The 19534-nt window shown below is 39.8% G+C and overlaps 1 protein-coding gene across 1 annotated transcript in view; it reads left to right on the top strand.

Annotated features, from left to right (window-relative positions):
• The window catches only part of tmtopsa (teleost multiple tissue opsin a), a 125498-nt gene extending 107336 nt beyond the window's left edge, over window positions 1-18162 (top strand). The window contains exon 4 of the mRNA XM_082174055.1: window positions 16214-18162. Coding sequence (XP_082030181.1) covers window positions 16214-16459 — 246 coding nt within the window. The 3' untranslated portion in view covers window positions 16460-18162. The remainder of the gene's footprint in view (window positions 1-16213) is intronic.
• The last annotated feature ends 1372 nt before the right edge of the window (window positions 18163-19534 follow it).

The following is a 19534-nucleotide window of genomic DNA, read 5'->3' on the forward strand; positions in this document are numbered from 1 at the left end:
ACGCACAGCGAACTCTTTTCGCTGCGGCGCGTCTGTCCCGCTCAAGAAATTTCAGAAGATGCTAGGTCTCATGGCCTCAGCATCGTCAGTGCTCCAGCTGGGTCTGCTCCGCATGCGCCCGCTGCAGTTTTGGCTGAAAGCGCGAGTCCCACACGAAGCGTGGGCACCCGGTTTGCTTCGCCTCAGGGTCAATCAGAAATGCGTTACAGCTCTGAAACCCTGGAAAGCGAACGACTGGTACCAATCAGGTGTAAGCCTGGGGACTTCCTCGAGGGTGAAAGTGGTGTCCACGGACGCGTCCACCTCGAGATGGGGAGCGCTGCTCGAGGGCAGACCGTTCTTCGGCCAGTGGTCAGAACGGGAGAAGCTCCTGCACATAAACTGCCTCGAAATGCTGGCAGTAGACAACGCGCTGACGCGTTTTTGTCCCCAAATAAATGGTCACCACGTCTTGGTCCGTTCGGACAACATGTCTGTGGTGTCCTACATAAATCGCCAGGGCGGCATCAGATCCGAGAAACTGTACAGGCTGGCAGAACGCCTCCTGGTATGGGCTCAGTGCAACCTGCGCTCGCTCAGAGCAGCGCACGTGCCAGGGATCTTGAATTTAGGACCGGACAGACTGTCCAGGAACAATGTTCCGGCAGGCGAATGGTCTCTACACCCACAGACAGTCCAACTGCTGTGGAAGAAATTCGGCAGAGCGGAAGTGGACCTGTTTGCGTCTCAAGAAAACGCTCATTGTCAAGAATTTTTCTCCAAGAGCAGGAGCGCGCTGGCCCATGTGTGGCCCCGCCGCCCGCTCTATGCTTTTCCCCCCGTCTCTCTCCTGCCTCAGGTGATAGAACGGATCAGGGAAGAAGGATGCTCAGTACTGCTGGTAGCACCGTTCTGGAAAAACCAACCTTGGTTCCCAGCCGTGATGCAGTTAGCAAGTACTGCCCCGTGGCCAGTACCAGTGAGGAGAGATCTCCTCTCACAGGCCCGCGGCTCGATCTGGCATCCTCACCCGGAACTATGGTCCCTTCATGTCTGGGCCATCAACGGGTTCATGTTGGACTCCCTAAAGGAGTATTAAACACGATCACGCAGGCTAGAGCTCCGTCTACAAGACGACTCTATTCTTCGAAATGGTCAGTGTTTTCGGGCTGGTGCACAGCCCGTGGTGTGTCACCCACAAATTGTGATGTGACGGAGGTGCTTTCCTTCCTACAAGAGCTGTTGGATGGGGGCAGGGCCCCCTCCACGCTCAAAGTTCATGTGGCGGCTATAGCAGCGTTCTCAGAAACAACGCTTGGTCAGTCAATAGGAAGGAACGATTTAGTCATCCGCTTCCTTAAAGGAGCTAAGAGACTGAATCCTCCCAGACCTCCCTCAGTCCCCGTATGGGACCTTTCTACGGTTCTGGAAGCCATGAAAGGTGCGCCATTTGAGCCTTTACAGTCAATCGATTTGAAACACCTGTCTTTCAAAACGGTGTTTTTGCTGGCTCTCGCTTCGGTGAAGCGCATAGGGGATCTGCACGCGCTCTCTGTGAGCGCGGCGTGCATGGAGTTTGGGCCCAATGACTCAAAAGTTATACTCAAACCTAAGCACGGTTATGTTCCAAAATCCCTCAACACACCGTTTAGGGCGCAGATTATCTCTCTGTCAGCCCTACCGGTCCCTGATGAGGAAAGAGACGCGAGCCTCCTTTGCCCAGTCAGGGCATTACGAGCTTATGTGTCTCGCTCGTCTGTTTTCAGACAGACGGAACAGCTCTTTGTTTCGTTTAGCGGACGTTCTAAGGGACTAGCCGCGTCGAAACAGAGCCTATCCAGATGGATAGTTGATGCTATAGCGCTGGCATACGCCTCCAAGGGCATGCAGTGCCCTTTGGGTGTCAGAGCGCATTCCACAAGAGGCATGGCCTCTTCGTGGGCTTGGTCAAGTGGGATTGCCTTGCAAGATATTTGTATGGCGGCAGGCTGGGCCTCCCCGTCTACATTTATAAGGTTTTATAACCTAGAGGTTCCCGCCCTGCAGGCCAGGCTGCTGTCGGTCTAAACTACCAGTATTATCTGACCTGATGCGTTCAGCTCAGAATGCTGCGTTTACTGAGCACAGCTCAATTTTTGACAGTTTAAAGCTGGGCAAACTGTGTAAGACCCACATTTTTTCCCATCAGTTCAGGCCGTACCCCGCCCTGTCTGTATGATGAAATTTGCGTCCCTTCGACGCTACTTTATGTGGAAAAGTGAGGCTGCACCCCTCCTTCTTCCCGGACTCTCTGTGAGTTCACTGAGTGATTGTGCACTATATGTACCCCGGGCTTTCGCCCTTGGGTCTTTGGTGTCAGATCTCAGCATGCACGGCGTTTTACACTGGGTCCCCTAGCGTAAGATATCTTACGCAGTACGAGAGACCTCTCGTAAGAGAACGTACTCGGTTACTAACGTAACCTCGGTTCTCTCTAGAAGAGGGAACGAGTACTGCGTATCTTGCCGTGCATGCACACGCTCTGGTTGCTTCGATGATGAAAAACCAGATAATAGCTGCCTGCGAGCGATATTTATAGGCCTAGACCACGCCCATTTCGGCGGGACGTGACGCAGCGGGCGCGAAGTGCCCTGATTGGGTCTGACGTCACGCCAGGCCTCGCTCGATAGGCTGCTGCAGTTGCCGCAGAGCAGCCAATAGGCGCGCGAGCTGTCTCGCCTATGTCTGCATTGCTGCTGCAACGCGTTTTGCATTATTACAAAATTAAGGATAATTTTTGGCTTCAATATCTCGCGGAAAAGGATTTTCCCCTAGCGTAAGATATCTTACGCAGTACTCGTTCCCTCTTCTAGAGAGAACCGAGGTTACGTTAGTAACCGAGTACGTTCTGATGCCTGTACTGAACTGTAAAGGGCAATATCGCGACAATAACGAGAAAAAACAGGTTTGCTTGAGCATTCTGTCCTTTTTAGAGTTGCATCTTGTGACATCTCATCCTGTTTTTGGTTTGTTTAGATATATCCGGTCTGTTTTGCATTCATACTTCATACTTTGGTTGGACTGCACCAAAGTAAATTTGGTAACAGACCAAAACCCACTCGTTCAGCTTGTTTGGTGCGCACTAGGGTTCAGATGGCAGTGTTCACACTTATTCAAATTATCTGCACTAACAGAGCAATTGAACCAAACCTGCCAGGTGTAAGCACACCCCGTAGGCTATTACCCTACTATATTTAATTAAGATTTACATTTTTAGGCACTTTTACTGTGAGACTGATTTAACCTAGAATAGTTTAACCTAGCTGATTTAACCTAGGATGGAGAGTGTTCAGACGAAAGATGGGGAATTTCAAATTTGCTTAGTTTGTCTATGTTAACCACTGACCTACAGAGGGAAGGACAAAAATGTAACAAACTTGTAATAAAATTTTCAACTGCTGCTAAGGGAAGGATTTAGAGTCAAATGGCCTGTTATAATTTACTGCAGTTGCTGTTTTCACAGATTTTTGTTAAAAGAGTCTGAGGCAGATTTTTAATCGAGCTGAGAGAAACGACAGGGGTGCTACATTTTCCCTAAAAAAAGTTTCTAGCTATACTGATGTCCTTGGCACTTTTGACTTGAAGTGACCAACCTATTTTCTAGGTGAAGTGACCAACCCTAGTAACCTCCTAGCAATGACTTAACAACCATCCAAAACACCCTATAACACCCTTGAAAACATACTGTTATCGCTCTCCTGGATGTAACAGTTAGAATATGCTGACTGTAATTTGTTGTATGATCCAGTCTCTTTTGCCCAGTGTTATTGTGATTCTGAATCAGCGAGATCCCAAAACTGTCCTTTATGCTTGATCCAGCAGAAATGCAGATATCGCTGTCTCGACTTATGTTTAGACACTATATCAGTGCATTTTGTTCAGCTGAGGTTAATTAATTTTGTGTCCAGCTCTAAGCATCCTGCTCTTACTTCTTTACAGTCTTTCAATGACTAAGGGAAAGAGGAACAGAGCATTCATCCTGCTTGATTAATTACCTCATTGTTTTGATGTGCTTCGTCCAACAACTGATTGTGCTGTTTTAACATTATTGAAATAAATGATAATGCAACACTGTCAGCACAGTTCCTCCGGTGTGGACACAGTGCTCAGGCTTTGGCTGTGTGTATCAATGTAGAAGGGATAGATCTACTGCAAGTTGCTTTAATCCAAGTTGAGCAAACTTCAGAATAGCTCAGAAAAGATGTCGTGCCAGTTGCATACAGATGGACCAAAAGCACAGACAACAAAGAAACTGCAGAGAAGCATTTAAAGTCATGTCTGTCATTGAGACAGATCTCTCAAGACTGTTCAGTCACCCTTGTCAGATGCGATATCATATCAAAACTGCTGTCCTGCTTTGTTGCACAGCTTTTGTCCGCTGACTGAATAATTGCATATTCTGATAGATTAGTCTCAATGAACAGTGTGCTTGTAGTAGGTTTAAAACTGTCTAGGCCAATGTGCATTTAAGCAATTTCACACAAGTAAGAAAATCTGAATATTTGCTGAATATCACAACAGCTGTGATTCGGCCATAGACACTACACTATATGTCTATGTCGAATAGAGTTGTCAAAAGTACTGACATTTTTCACAATTTAAAAAATGTGATGATACCAGCATTTCCCTCTAGCATTTTGAGCGCTGTTGGATGGATTCTTAAACACCTCTGATTGGCCATTGTGTTGATGTGCTCAACATACATGTTTGTGATTGGCCATTGTGTTCACGCGCTCAACATATGTGTCTGTGATTGGCCATTGTGTTGACATGCTCAACATATATGTCTGTGATTGACTACAATGATCAACGCTTCAAAAACATGTTGTCTTTGACGCTCTTCACAGAGCGCTCAACAGATACACACGGAAGCGTTTGAAAGCAGGCGTCTATCAGTGGATCATTCTATCAGCAGACATATTAGGAATCCACTGATAGATGCCTGCTTTTAAACGCTCCTGTGTAAGTGCTCGTCGAAGAGCGTCAAAGATGTCATTGTTGATCACTGTAGCCAATCACAGACATATATGTTGAGTGTGTCAACACAATGGCCAATCGTAGACATATATGTTGAGCACATCAACACAATGGCTAATCAGAGACATATATGTTGAGCGCGTCAACACAATGGCCAATCACAGACATATGTTGAGTGTGTCAACACAATGGCCAATCAGAGACATATTTGTTGAGCACGTCAACAAAATGGCCAATCAGAGATATATATGTTGAGCGCATCAACACAATGGCCTATCAGAGATATATATGTTGAGCGCATCAACACAATGGCCAATCACAGACATATATGTTGAGCGCGTCAACATAATGGCCAATCACAGACATGTATGTTGAGCACATCAACACAATGGCCAATCAAAGGTGTTTAAGAATCCATTCAACAGTGCTCAAAATGCTAGAGGGAAATGCTGGTCTCGTCACATTTTTAAAACTTCAGTACCGAAGTCGGTACTTTTTGACAACTCTAATGTCAAATATCTATCAGTTCTGTAAATGACTTAATACTGGGCAATGGTGGACAGTGACAAATATTTTACTCCATTAACCCTAACCCTAACCCCTACACTTTCAAGTATTTATTTTGGAAAACTTCCAAATTCTAAATGTAGTGTAATTCACTAATTTTCTTTTTCTTTTTTTTGATGTGAAGAAAATCAATATCTCCCATAGCGGTCTGATAGAATCCTTTTGAGCTGTTTTTTTCAAATCACTTTGAATGTTTCAATGTTGTGAATTTGACATCTGATAGCAGCCATTAAAGGTAGGGTAGGTAATCCTGTTCAGAAACACTTTTTTTTATACTGGGTGAAATGGTCCTTCCATCCTGATAGTAGTCAATACATTATGTGTTTAGAAAAAGGAATGAAAAAAATCAGACCTCTGTAGCAGCTGCAGGACAGTAAAAACTCTGACCAATCACTGCCATTCGGTGCGAATGTAAAGAACCAATCAGATGCCTTCATGTCTCGTGCCCGAGCCCCACTGCGCGCGCTGCCCTGCGTGCACTCATCACATGTCACCGTTCCCGGAAATATTCAGCTCAAAGCACCTGCATGCAGTCAGCGAAGGCAAACAAGGCAAAAACTACTTCCTCGGACCCTGCCCGCACTCTTGAACGACCTCCTCTGCTTCGCCCTCAACCCCGGACCTGTCCTCGAACCGACGATGCGGTACTTGTCTCCGGACTCGGAGTGTACGTTAACGTTAGTCTTCATTAGAGTCAACAATGTTTTCATCATGGAAACTCTTACATGCAAAACACCGTATATGTTATGAATCTTACACGAAATTCACCTTCATCACAGTGTAACTGATGGTAATGGAAAAACGTGTATCAATGCAACCTGTTTTTAGTTTTGCCTTATAAATATAGCTCGTTACCGAATGAAACTTTACCATTATCGATATGCTAGCTTGATAGTGAGTAGCCTACTAAAATAAATCTCATTTGTTTATATTCATAGTGATAAAGTTAGGTATTTTATTACATGTGATTCTGACATGATGTCACTGTATGTACTGCGCTCCTTCCTCTCCACTCGTCTCAGGTAATAAATGCGTCTTGTTCATGTGTTTTGGGGGCGTGGCTTTGGAAGGAGCTCAGAAGGGAGGGGGTGGAGTGAATGGAAATAATGAGCTGTGTTTATTGCAGATTAAAAGGTCTACAGTCACTCGATTTTTATATTTTCTTTTTCAGAGTACTTACATTTTAATTATGTATTGGTATATAAACACAGTTTAAACAAATTTGGAATGTTTTTTTTTTTGAAAAAGGATTACCTACCCTACCTTTAACTCATATAATGTAATGATATGGTCAGAGCGAGCCTCAAGTCTCAACTGACTGATGTGTTCTTGTCCAACAGAAAATGAAAGTAAAATGAGAGAGCTTGTGTGTGCTGCCTCCTAATAATTCAAAATAAATCAAATTAAACATGTCTGCAGGCCATGGCCAGATTCTTTGTCAGCCCAGGGATTCCCAAGCTTTTATGTCTGAACCCATTTGACCTAAACTATTTATGAATTTAATATTTCAATAATTTAACAGCACATTCGTATGTTCATGGATATATGATATCGTTTAATGGCCAATGGTCACATGCAGGTAAAGAAATACAATATTTTGATACATTTCCTTTATTTTTAATACATTTTTAGCTTTCCATCAACTCACAAACCCCCTGTAGTTCCCTCGTAAACCTCAGTGTGGGAAACTGGGTTTAGCCAGTCAGAAGGCTATTGTGAAGCTTTCTGCTTGTCAAGGATTTTGCGAGTTCACAGCGGGCAGTCCACATGTGGGAGGAAGTAAGAGTGTAATGCATGAACTTTAATTCAGTGGCTTAGTCTGGTGGAAGTTCTAGGCCGGAACCAACTGTTGCTTAAAATTCAATAAATTGCAGATAATTATTCAGATTTATTTTTTTTATTTTTTTGAGAAACAAGCTTCTACAGTAGAATTGTTTTTCAGAAGGTCACTGAAGATGCAGAAATCCACTTAGAAATAATCTGCATTCAAAATAAACCACAAAGATGAATATCAAATTTTATTTTTATTTTTATTTTGCATGACGGGTTAGTCTTGCACAGTTACATGTCATACAAATTCTGTTTGGTACAAATCAATATGAAGGATTGAGTGATGTTTCCGGATATACATCACACTCCAGTCGATGAGGAAAGATTCTCCTGTATGTCATTTTCAGTCTTCAATTCCTCCCAGCCCGTTACTATGGAAACTGTGAGTTGAGGCGAGTTGAAGACTAAAAATGCTGTACAGATACAAGTAACATTTTTTGGCCAGCAACGTCCATCAGAGAATGCGGGAACAGAACATCTTCGGTGAGTCTGGCCCTGTGTTTTCTCCCATAGTATTTGATGATTGTGACTCGAACATCTGTTAGATATGAAACTTGAGCAATGGATTTTCACATAGTTTTCTCTAACTGTTGAATTACTGTAATCTTCAGTATAAAACCAAAGAAGAGCAGCATTTATTTGAATACTGGGATATATACAGTATGCATATTATAAATGTTAATGTCTGATGTTGCAAAACTGTGCTCCTGACATAACATTTGCTTTCCATTTATGACTCAGAGAGCAAAATAAGTGGTGAGCCATCAATATTTATTATCACTTTTGCACAGTTGTGGAATAGTTCTCAACATCTGAGATTTTATTAGACCCAATTAAGTAGTATTGCTGTCATATGAAATGGTGGATGACAGCTATGTTGCTGGAGAAGAAAGCTATATTATGTCCTCTTTATTCATTTTAAGTAATGTAAGCTATATTAAATTGCAAATTGAAGATTTCATAACTCATCAAAGCATGCAGAGAAAATTGCATGTGTAAATATTTGTTTTTTTACATTTTTTTTTTGCTTTATTGTTTTCTTGCCATATTATTCTGGTGTAAAAAATAAATTAGTAATGTTATGTCTACAATAGTCTTTTCTTTAAGACCATGGTAATTACTCTTTATCTGGATACTAAATATGAATTTTAAATATGAAAAAAAAAATAAAATAAAAAAAAAATATATATATATATATATATATATATATATATATATATATATATATATATACAGTGAGGAAAATAAGTATTTGAACACTCTGCTATTTTGCAAGTTCTCCCACTTAGAAATCATGGAGGGGTCTGAAATTGTCATCGTAGGTGCATGTCCACTGTGAGAGACATAATCTAAAAAAAAAAAAAAATCCAGAAATCACAATGTATGATTTTTTAACTATTTATTTGTATGATACAGCTGCAAATAAGTATTTGAACACCTGAGAAAATCAATGTTAATATTTGGTACAGTAGCCTTTGTTTGCAATTACAGAGGTCAAACGTTTCCTGTAGTTTTTCACCAGGTTTGCACACACTGCAGGAGGGATTTTGGCCCACTCCTCCACACAGATCTTCTCTAGATCAGTCAGGTTTCTGGGCTGTCGCTGAGAAACACGGAGTTTGAGCTCCCTTCAAAGATTCTCTATTGGGTTTAGGTCTGGAGACTGGCCAGGCCACGCCAGAACCTTGATATGCTTCTTACAGAGCCACTCCTTGGTTATCCTGGCTGTGTGCTTCGGGTCATTGTCATGTTGGAAGACCCAGCCTCGACCCATCTTCAATGCTCTAACTGAGGGAAGGAGGTTGTTCCCCAAAATCTTGCAATACATGGCCCCGGTCATCCTGTCCTTAATACAGTGCAGTCGCCCTGTCCCATGTGCAGAAAAACACCCCCAAAGCATGATGCTACCACCCCCATGCTTCACAGTAGGGATGGTGTTCTTGGGATGGTACTCATCATTCTTCTTCCTCCAAACACGTTTAGTGGAATTATGACCAAAAAGTTCTATTTTGGTCTCATCTGACCACATGACTTTCTCCCATGACTCCTCTGGATCATCCAAATGGTCATTGGCAAACTTAAGACAGGCCTTGACATGTGCTGGTTTAAGCAGGGGAACCTTCCATGCCATGCATGATTTCAAACCATGACGTCTTAGTGTATTACCAACAGTAACCTTGGAAACGGTGGTCCCAGCTCTTTTCAGGTCATTGACCAGCTCCTCCCGTGTAGTTCTGGGCTGATTTCTCACCTTTCTTAGGATCATTGAGACCCCACGAGGTGAGATCTTGCATGGAGCCCCAGTCCAAGGGAGATTGACAGTCATGTTTAGCTTCTTCCATTTTCTAATGATTGCTCCAACAGTGGACCTTTTTTCACCAAGCTGCTTGGCAATTTCCCCGTAGCCCTTTCCAGCCTTGTGGAGGTGTACAATTTTGTCTCTAGTGTCTTTGGACAGCTCTTTGGTCTTGGCCATGTTAGTAGTTGGATTCTTACTGATTGTATGGGGTGGACAGGTGTCTTTATGCAGCTAACGACCTCAAACAGGTGCATCTAATTTAGGATAATAAATGGAGTGGAGGTGGACATTTTAAAGGCAGACTAAAGCCTGGTTCACACGGCAGGATAATTAGGCCGATTTTAGCCCCGATTCACTCCTTCCGACAATCTTAAGGATGCTCCGATTATCGTAAAATAATATGATCAGATATTCCTGCCGTGTGTGGTGTGTTAAGACTGCTCTCGTCTGCTCGGAAGGACATCGGGACCGCTCCGATTTCAAATCGGGGATATCCAACATGTTGGATTTATTTGGCCCGATTTCTCCTCGTGTGTGGTGTCCCCCGAGCACGCAGCCTGTGGACTGTGGAGTGTAGCCAATCAGAAAGCGAGGTGACGAGGCGGCGAGGAAGCACTGGGAAACATAATCAAAACAGTCGGCGGCATCGCGCACCAGAAAGTCCGGTGGACGTCGGAGATCATCGCCTTTTCTTCTGATAACGTTTTTTTCCGGTTAAAAACAAACTACAAACTATTGCCACTGCATCCTCTTCGTCCGCCATGATTGTTTACTCTGAAGTCACGTTTGATCTCGAGGTATTTTGCGAGATTTCCCGTCTGACCTGAGAATGCTCGGGAGTCAAATCGGTTCGTGTGTGATGTGTTGATTTTGCCGTGTGGCTGTGCACCACACACTGTGCGACCAAAACTGTTAGACCCGTGATTTTTTATCCCCGTGTGTGGGGTCTCTCAGGTTTGGAAAATCGGCCGACAATTTTCAAATCGTCCCATGTGAACCAGGCTTAACAGGTCTTTGAGGGTCAGAATACTAGCTGATAGACAGGTGTTCAAATACTTATTTGCAGCTGTATCATACAAAACAATAGTTAAAAAAATTATAGATTGTGATTTCTGGATTTTTTTTTTTTTTAGATTATGTCTCTCACAGTGGACATGCACCTACGATGACAATTTCAGACCCCTCCATGATTTCCAAGTGGGAGAACTTGCAAAATAGCAGGGTGTTCAAATACTTATTTTCCTCACTGTATATATATATATATATACATACATACATACATACATATATATATTACCGTACGTTCTTTTGTGGTTTTGCCTCAAGAGTCACAGTCAAGAAAGTAAAAGCAATCAAATGCCATATCTCTTCCACACCGCATATGTAAGCAGCAAATATGTATTTCACTGACCATAATTATAAGCTACATCATTTATACTGCTTGCGTAAGCAGAGTGATGCTTGCAGTTCTTTCAGCATTGAGCTTAGGAAAAATGCTCCACAAAACCTGTTTGTCAATAACGCACTGAAATTATGAATAAAATAATAATCATATCAATAATCATATTCATATGCCCAAATAATCCTTAAAGTCCCCCTGTAGTCATTAATTTGATCCCTTTAAACTCATTTTTAATCACCAAAATGACATTTTTAAACGTTATTTCCTTGGAAAAAAAATCTTGATGCCTTAAAATAGCTTGAATGTAACTATACACCCTTGCTTCATTTAGTATACATTTAGTAGGTTCTATGAATATGCAAATTAGCCCCACCTCCACTCACTCACACCAGTTCAGAGATTAGGCTTGTTCGACTCGATACAGCGCTGCACAGACCAGTCTAAGGTATTGAAGCAGTGCTTGCCGGTTAGAAATTCTGTCCGACTTGAGACAGCGCCGACGCCACATGACTGTGACATATGTCATCAAAGTACCGCGAGAGCGATTTGAGAGCAGCCGGAGGACTCTCAAGAGTGGCTCACGAGCTCTGATGACGACACAGCTGTTTCACGATTGACCAGATTCACCGCATGACAACGATCACGTGGGTTTCGTGCTTATTCTCACACCTTTAGTTCTACTAATGCTTACAAATCTGTTTTTTATAACAGTAAAATCTCTTGTCATGTATTTGCAATGTTATATTGTGTCATGTTTATCAAAATAAAACTGATAAAAAAAAACGTAGACCCCACTACATTATAGTATAGGCCAGTGGTTCTCAACCTCTCCTGCAGGGACCCCCTGACAGACCATGTTTCTGTTTTAACCCTGAAATGGCACACCTGATTCAATTAATTAAAGGCTTAATGAGTAGTTAACTAATTGATTAATTGACTAATTCCTACTCTTCTTACTCTAATAACTACTCATTAATTGAATCAGGTGTGTCATTTCAGGGTTAAAACAGAAACATGGCCTGTCAGGGGGTCCCTGCAGGAGAGGTTGAGAACCACTGGTATAGGCTCATGTCAAACTTTATTCTTTTACAAACAGACGCTGTATTAAGCAGTACACAAGTATTGAAAAAAGTGTCCGACTTCACGTCTCCGTTTTCAGCTGCTCCCCGGCAACTCTCGCTGCTCGGTTACATCCACCCGCAGCCGATGTCCAACACACCTTTCCACTCATTGACGATCACACGTTGACCTGATTGGTTACAAGGTAGTTTGTAGCGTCAGAAACACCAGCGATTTCAAACTGCGTTTTTGAGACTGTCTTTGGTTCACTGCAGTTTTAAGTAAAAAATACTCAGCAATGGTGTTGACTTATGAATTTGCACATGGTTTGTCTTAAAGCATATTAAAAACACCACATAGACATACAAACAACATTTAAAACTTGATTTTCACCACAGGGGGACTTTAAATTTAAATAATTAACTTCCCCTCACCCTTTCAACGTCTTCTCTTCTTGGACGATGTGTCCACCTGCAACCTGTCACTAACGCGAGATTGCAGCAATTAGCAGATGACAACAATCCAACGAAATCAATCAAGTCTCGATGGACAAAATCAAGTCCTGGTTTCACTCTGATATACGTAACAGTAGGGAAGATGATTGCAATTTTCGTTTCATGTTGATTGACTTTCTGTATGAAAGCCCATTTCTGCCTAAGAGTAAAAAAAAAAATCAATTGTGAGATGAAGTATAAACTATAAAATAAGAAAAATGCATATTGCGAGAAACGAGGAACAATTGTGCAATTGTGAGGAACAAAGTCACTTCCCTTTTTTATGTTACTCTCTGGTAGAAACAGGCTTCCATATTTCTGTTCTGCAGCAGAAACACTCTCAGTGTGAAAGGACATCACAAGCCTGCTGTTGCTCACGCATGTGGTGTGAAACAACCCTCTGGCTTTTCTGACCAGAGCCAAATACATGTGAGAGTCTCTGACCCAATCAGAAGTGTTATGAACCAGTGATGTCCCATTCCTCTTTAAAAATGAATGGACTGGACTTGCTATGTTTTAACACAACAAGCAACCTGTCAGTCTTCTTCCCAACAAAGAGAAAACAACAGAGGTTGATCATTAAATGATTATAAGCACAGAAAGGTGATAGAAGCTCTCTTAGGTTTTTTTTTTTTTTGGCAGGGGCTTTTTTCCCCAAACATTTTAAATTGCTATATCTTTGTACATAAAACGAAGTGCATGCCCTTCTTACTAATGAAGTGCAATACTAGATGTTTAAATCTTTTCATACCCTTGTCTGGCAGAGCAGGATTGTCCTTAATCACGTTGTCACAGTTATGCTTGGTTTCCCACAACTAGTTTGTCTCATTGGTTTCTCATTAATTAGATCCCACTGTTACTTTGATTCATCTGTTGTTTTATTAAAAGACTTATCTATTTTGATCTATCGCTACTCTCTTCATCTTCTTCTTGGACTACCCGTGACACATGTATACAGTGAATGATCATCATGTGTAAACATCGCACCTTTCTATTTCTTGAGGAAATGTAGTTGACTATAAGTATACTTAACAGAGAGCGTATACTAAGTACACTACGTTTTCTTAAGGAAAGTGACATCACAAACCTGGCAGTGTCTTTCATTTAAAAGAGCACTAGTAGCCAATACCACTAATAACTTCTCACTTGTCTAAAGAAGAATCTTATTGAGAAGGTTTCATTTAAATGTTTTTTTTTACGGTAGCACTTTACAAGAAAGTTTCATTTGTTAACATTAGTTAATGGATTAACTAACACGAACTAACAATGAGGAAGTTACAGTATTTATTAGTTCTAAAGTTTTTAGTTCATAAAAATACAGTCGTTCATTGTTCATGTTAGTTCACAGTGCATTTACTAATGTTAACAAATACAACTTTTGATTTTCATAATATATTATAAATGTTGAAATAAACATTTACTAATATTAATAAATGCTGTGGAAGTATTGTTCATATATAGTTCATTCTTACTTCAACTAAATTAGTTAACCAATGTTAACTAATGAAACCTTATTGTAAAGTGTTGCCATTTTTCCTTTTTGTACAACACTTCAGTGTCTGAAACTTTCAAACTTTGGTCCTCCAAAGTTGACAAATCAGTCGTCTTTGTTATTTTGTTTAATTATAAATTTGATATGTATGTTCTCCATGCTTCAAAAATAATTGTATATATAGTATTTATGTTACATAAAAACAGAATCATTCATTGATACAGCACCATTAAATGTCGTCTGGCTTTGTGCTTTTTTTATGCCTGACCAGTTATTATTATGATTTCACTGCCTATTAATGTAATTTACCTTTGTTGCATTCCCAATGACCCCCCTTTTTCCTTCTTTCCTTTTCTTCTCCTCTCTAAATGGAGCGGACACAATTATTTCATATTACTCGCAGACATTTAATTACGGCCATGGAAATGATAGAGCATTATCAGAGTGTACATTATCAGCAATTATTCAGTTGCAAATTGCATAATTGTTCTGTTTAGAGGTAAAAGTTAAATGTGATTTAGGAAGAATTCAATATCATTTAGAAATGGGACTGATGATGAATGTGAAAAGGATATCAGTCTCTTTGCAAAAGGCAGCTGTGATAATGGGGATGTTTGGATAAGAGAAGAGCCCTTTTCTAATCAGAATTCCTAAATGAGCTATAATTGTTGTCGTAGCCCAGCCATGGCTGATGGGCTTATTCTTCGTTGCTAGCAGGGGGAACGACTCATTAGCGGTATGTGGCTCTTATGAAGTGTAGGTACTGAAATTAATGCGGATGTTTTCATTTGCAAGGTCATATGAAATCAAAGCATTGAGAGAATCAGAAAAATTCAGAAACCACAAACTTACTGTAGTGTTTGATACAATGTTTCAAAGTTATGAGAACGATGCTCTCGGAAGTATTGCTTTATTACAAAGCACAAATTAAAAAGATTAGTATTGCATTTAAATAATAACACCTACAATACTATAGAGGCTTAAAGTTTTAAGAGCTTATGCTGCCTTTGTGTGCCATCGGCATTATCGTAAATATTACTGGGAAACTTTCGATTTCCGAGTTGGGCGCTCCTTAAACATGACAGAGGGGAGAACGATTACACGATTTCTGCTGCGACTGCTATTCTTTATTAGTTTTTTCCACAACAGCTACACCGCCTTGTCGTTAGTGCATATTTACGCAAATGATTAAACATTTGAAGCATATTGTATGTTTTTTAGGTGTGTAATGATACCCTCATGTCACGATTCGGTACATATCACGATACTCAACTCACGATACGATATTATTGCGATACTCCAAGACATATGATTCAATATTAACAAAACATGTACTGTTAATTAAAATACTAAATTTTATATTATATTGTGGGTGTAAATGAGGCTTGGACTTGGTGCTGGTAACCCAATCCACAGGACAATGGTGACACCAGAATAACAATATTAATGATTCTGAAGCTGAAAATACAGAATTATTTTAGACGAATATGCTTGAACAGCAGATATATTTACAATAATGCAGGCCACTTTTTACTGGAATCAGGAACCACAAATATTTCCCCATTGCATTATTATACATTATATTCATCATTATATATAGTAGTTTAATGTAGTACTGACACTAAAACTCGTTTTCAAACTTGCTATTGAAAACGTTTTTATTTTAGGTCAACTAATATGCAGTATATTGTCACAATCCACGATACATATTGATGCATTTTTGTATTGCGATATATTGTGACACCCCTAATGTTTTATACACACTGAAATTAACATTATTAGACTAACATTATTAACATTATTCCAGAATCGTCAGCAAGTGTGAAATGTATTATTAACATTTATGTCAGGATCCATAGACCACTTTATCGTGTATTTATTTAGACTTTTTGTGAATGTTCTTTCCAACAACACTTGTGACTTGTGAAGCACATTCGACGTGCATGGGAACGTGTAAATGAAAGCATAAGATTGATGTGTACAGTATGTTTCCTGCAAACTGATAAGTGCATGAATTAATTTCAGCATTGTTCTCTAATGCCCTTTACTTGTTTGTCTGGGTGTATCTATGTTAGTTCTACAGGTGTTTCAGAGCACTTCTCAACTGTGACAAACCCCAGCGAGGTTCCAGTATGAAAAGTTCTTCAAAGGCAACTAAACCTTTTCGGCCTGGACGGCGCACAGACAACTTTACTTTTGTGGTGGCTTCAGTGGAACCCTCAGCAGTCCCCAATAAGACAAACCCAGTGGAGGACGGCCCTCTATCAACAGATAATGCCAGGCCTGCAGTGGTCTCCCTTGTGGCCCATTATAATGGTTGAGAGTTATTCTGTTTCAAAAATGGCAACACTTGAATAAACTTTTCACACAAAATGAGGGAAATGCAGTGTGAGATTTGGAGGATTTTACAGGCATATGCCGTATAAATACTATGAAAAACGAGAAAAGGAAAGAATCCTGAGGGAAGCTGATTTTGTGGAGTTTATTTTTGTGTTCAATATGTGTCTGCTATTCAAACAACAGGGTGTTATATTCTAGTAGTAATATGTAGCTAGCAGTTTCTAATTTTCTTTCAGATTCTGCAGATGTTGATATTACTATTTTTGTAGACTTGTCCAAAAGATCTGCTGAAAAAAAGAGAGACTATTCTGAGTACAGTAAACAACAGCTCTTACATGTCTCTTTGAAAAAATACTTTTTTTTTTTTTTTTTTGGCCATTAAAAAAAAAAAAGAAAGAAAAAAAAACTATATTTGTAACAATGTACAACTTGTACATTTTTTGAATGGTATTAAAACAAAAGGGTTTTTATACATGTATTGTTTTTTTTTTTAAACAAAAAAAGAGGGAAGTTGGGTTTGATGATTTTTCCCCCAATGGCTTTTAAACCTGTGTGGCCTGTATACAGTGAATGTAATCATGTTTTTTATTTTATTTTATTTTTTATGGTCAATGTTCAAGGCTAATTATAATTATATTTATGAATAAGTCTAAAGATATTGGGACAGCTGGAAAGCTAATAAATATTTGCTAATGTATGTTTTTTTTTTTTTTTTGATATTACATGATTACATGATATAATTACATGATATAAACTAGATGTTCTTTAGACCAAACAGAGAGGGAAAAGGAAAAGAAAATTGACACTATTGTGTTAGGACATTTAACTTTACTGTTGCAAACCCGTACATCATTTTTAAGTATTCTTCACTTTTCCGTATGTTATTTTTAATATCCATTTTTTTTTTACATTAAAATATTAATGTAAACATCTACAAGAAAAGGTCTAAATCCAAATCTGGTCTCTAGCAATTAATTATAGCCAACAGTATATTAGTTCTCCACGTTGGAAGCGTCTTCTGTATTTTTGACTAGAAGTTATTATAATTGACTGTCTGTGTGTGTGTGTGTGTGTGCGTGTGCGTGTGCGTGTGCGTGTGCGTGTGTGTGTGTGTGTGTGTGCGCATGTATGCAGAATTCCAGCTTTATCATTCAATTAACATTAAATTAGTCACGCTCTCCAAACACATTCTATTTAGAAACACGCATCTGAAATTTAAGATGTTCTTGATGAGCAGAACATAATTTCAAGGCTCTGTAATATTTTATGACAAAGATGTTTTTAAAAGCTCCTTTAAGCATTTTAATCAGCTTTGCTTATTTGTGCTCAGTGTATGGTTTATATAAATGAACTTAATTAGTTGTGCATGACCTGTGTTTCTGTTCATGCACCCAGAGATGCTGGAGTTGCATTTGCTTTATGTTTGATACAATAATGCAGTAATAACAAATATCAGAATAATGCAGATAACTCCACAGTTACAGTAGTATTATTATTTTTTCACAACAGTAGTATCTCAATAAACATATAAAGGACTACAGGCAGGTAAAGAGATGTGGAGAACCGGCAAATCAAGTGCAAATTCTGTGAATCATCTACTGTTGCTTAAGACTGTTACGTTTTTTTTTTTTTTTTTTTTTTTTACCTTGTGCAATTAATAATATGAAAGGAATATGTAAAAGAAAAAGAAGTGAATCATTTGATTGTTTAATCTTATATGATTCGAAATGTATTAATTTACAATATTTATCTTTGTAAAGTGTGAAAATCTCAATCCAAAGTTGTTACATTTTACATTTTTCAGTTAGATTGCAAACACAGTTTGATCAATAAAGGTCTTTTGAAAGCAGCGTGGCACATTTCACTTTTTTTTTTGGCCTTTCAGAACATAAGCTCTGGCTTCTGTCAACAGGCAAAAGTCTAGTGAGCTTTAATCATCCCTTAAATGTGAAGATGGTGGCAGTGTGTAAACTGTTAGTCAAGCAAAAGTTTCTTGCAGACTTTCTGTTTTTATGGACCTAAGAAATTATAAAATAATACTAATACTAATAAATCCTCAAAACAAGTAAATAAACAGTCAGCAGGCAAATGAGGAATTTATGGTTTACCAAATGATGTCATCTCTCTAGAAGCCTTGTTTTTCTCCTGACATGCATGACGGTTCCGGTTTAGGTCTAAAAACTTCAAAGTATGTCTTCATCAAATGTCTTTTTTATGAAGGACAAGACACTATTAGACAGAATCAGTTGCAGTGATTGCTAGCATCAGTCGCAGCATCCTGAAGCATAACATTGGTTTCACAAAAGACAAATACCATCAGAGCTGGAGTCCATGTGCCCAGACGAGTAATGGCGAAGTCACAAACACACTGGCTGCGTCGCAAATCGCATACTCTCTTGAGTAGGTACTTATTTTGAATAAGTAATTACCTCATGACCACTAAAACAGTATGTTCTGTGTAGTATGAATGTAACATGAATGTACATTCGCCATGTTGTCATTATCATGTAAAGTTCCAGCATCAGTTACATTGCTTCACTGAGATTCATAAAGCTTGTCCTGTGGCCTCATGGGATAGTTAAGTGTCCACCGTATGCACACTTCAGAATCTCACTGGATGAAGTGGGTCATGGGTACTTTTAACCAAATCTTTTAGGAGTACTGTGAATTCGGACATACTTCTTTTGTCACATACTGTCATTAATCTACTACATATAGGGAAGTATGCAATTTCGCATGCAGCCACTATCTCTAGGATTTCCCTTTCTCATATAGAAGCACTTAAAAGTCTGGACTAATCAATTCCCAAATTCATTACTGTAAGGGGATCACCAGGCTCTCTCACCACCACACAACGATCCCTGTCGCTGGAGTACTAGTCACCAGAACCTGTCAATTGTTACTCACCTCATCTGTCACCACTTATAAGCAAACACCGCAGTTCAGTCTGACCTTGAATAAGGACACGAACCCAACTCTACGTGATCTCCACCTGATTCCAAGTTCCCTGCAACAACTCCAAGAAGTATATCCCTGTGTTTATTCCCTTGGGCCCC

Source organism: Leuciscus leuciscus (assembly GCF_965113295.1).
Source record: "Leuciscus leuciscus genome assembly, chromosome: 6".
NCBI lineage: Eukaryota > Metazoa > Chordata > Actinopteri > Cypriniformes > Leuciscidae > Leuciscus > Leuciscus leuciscus.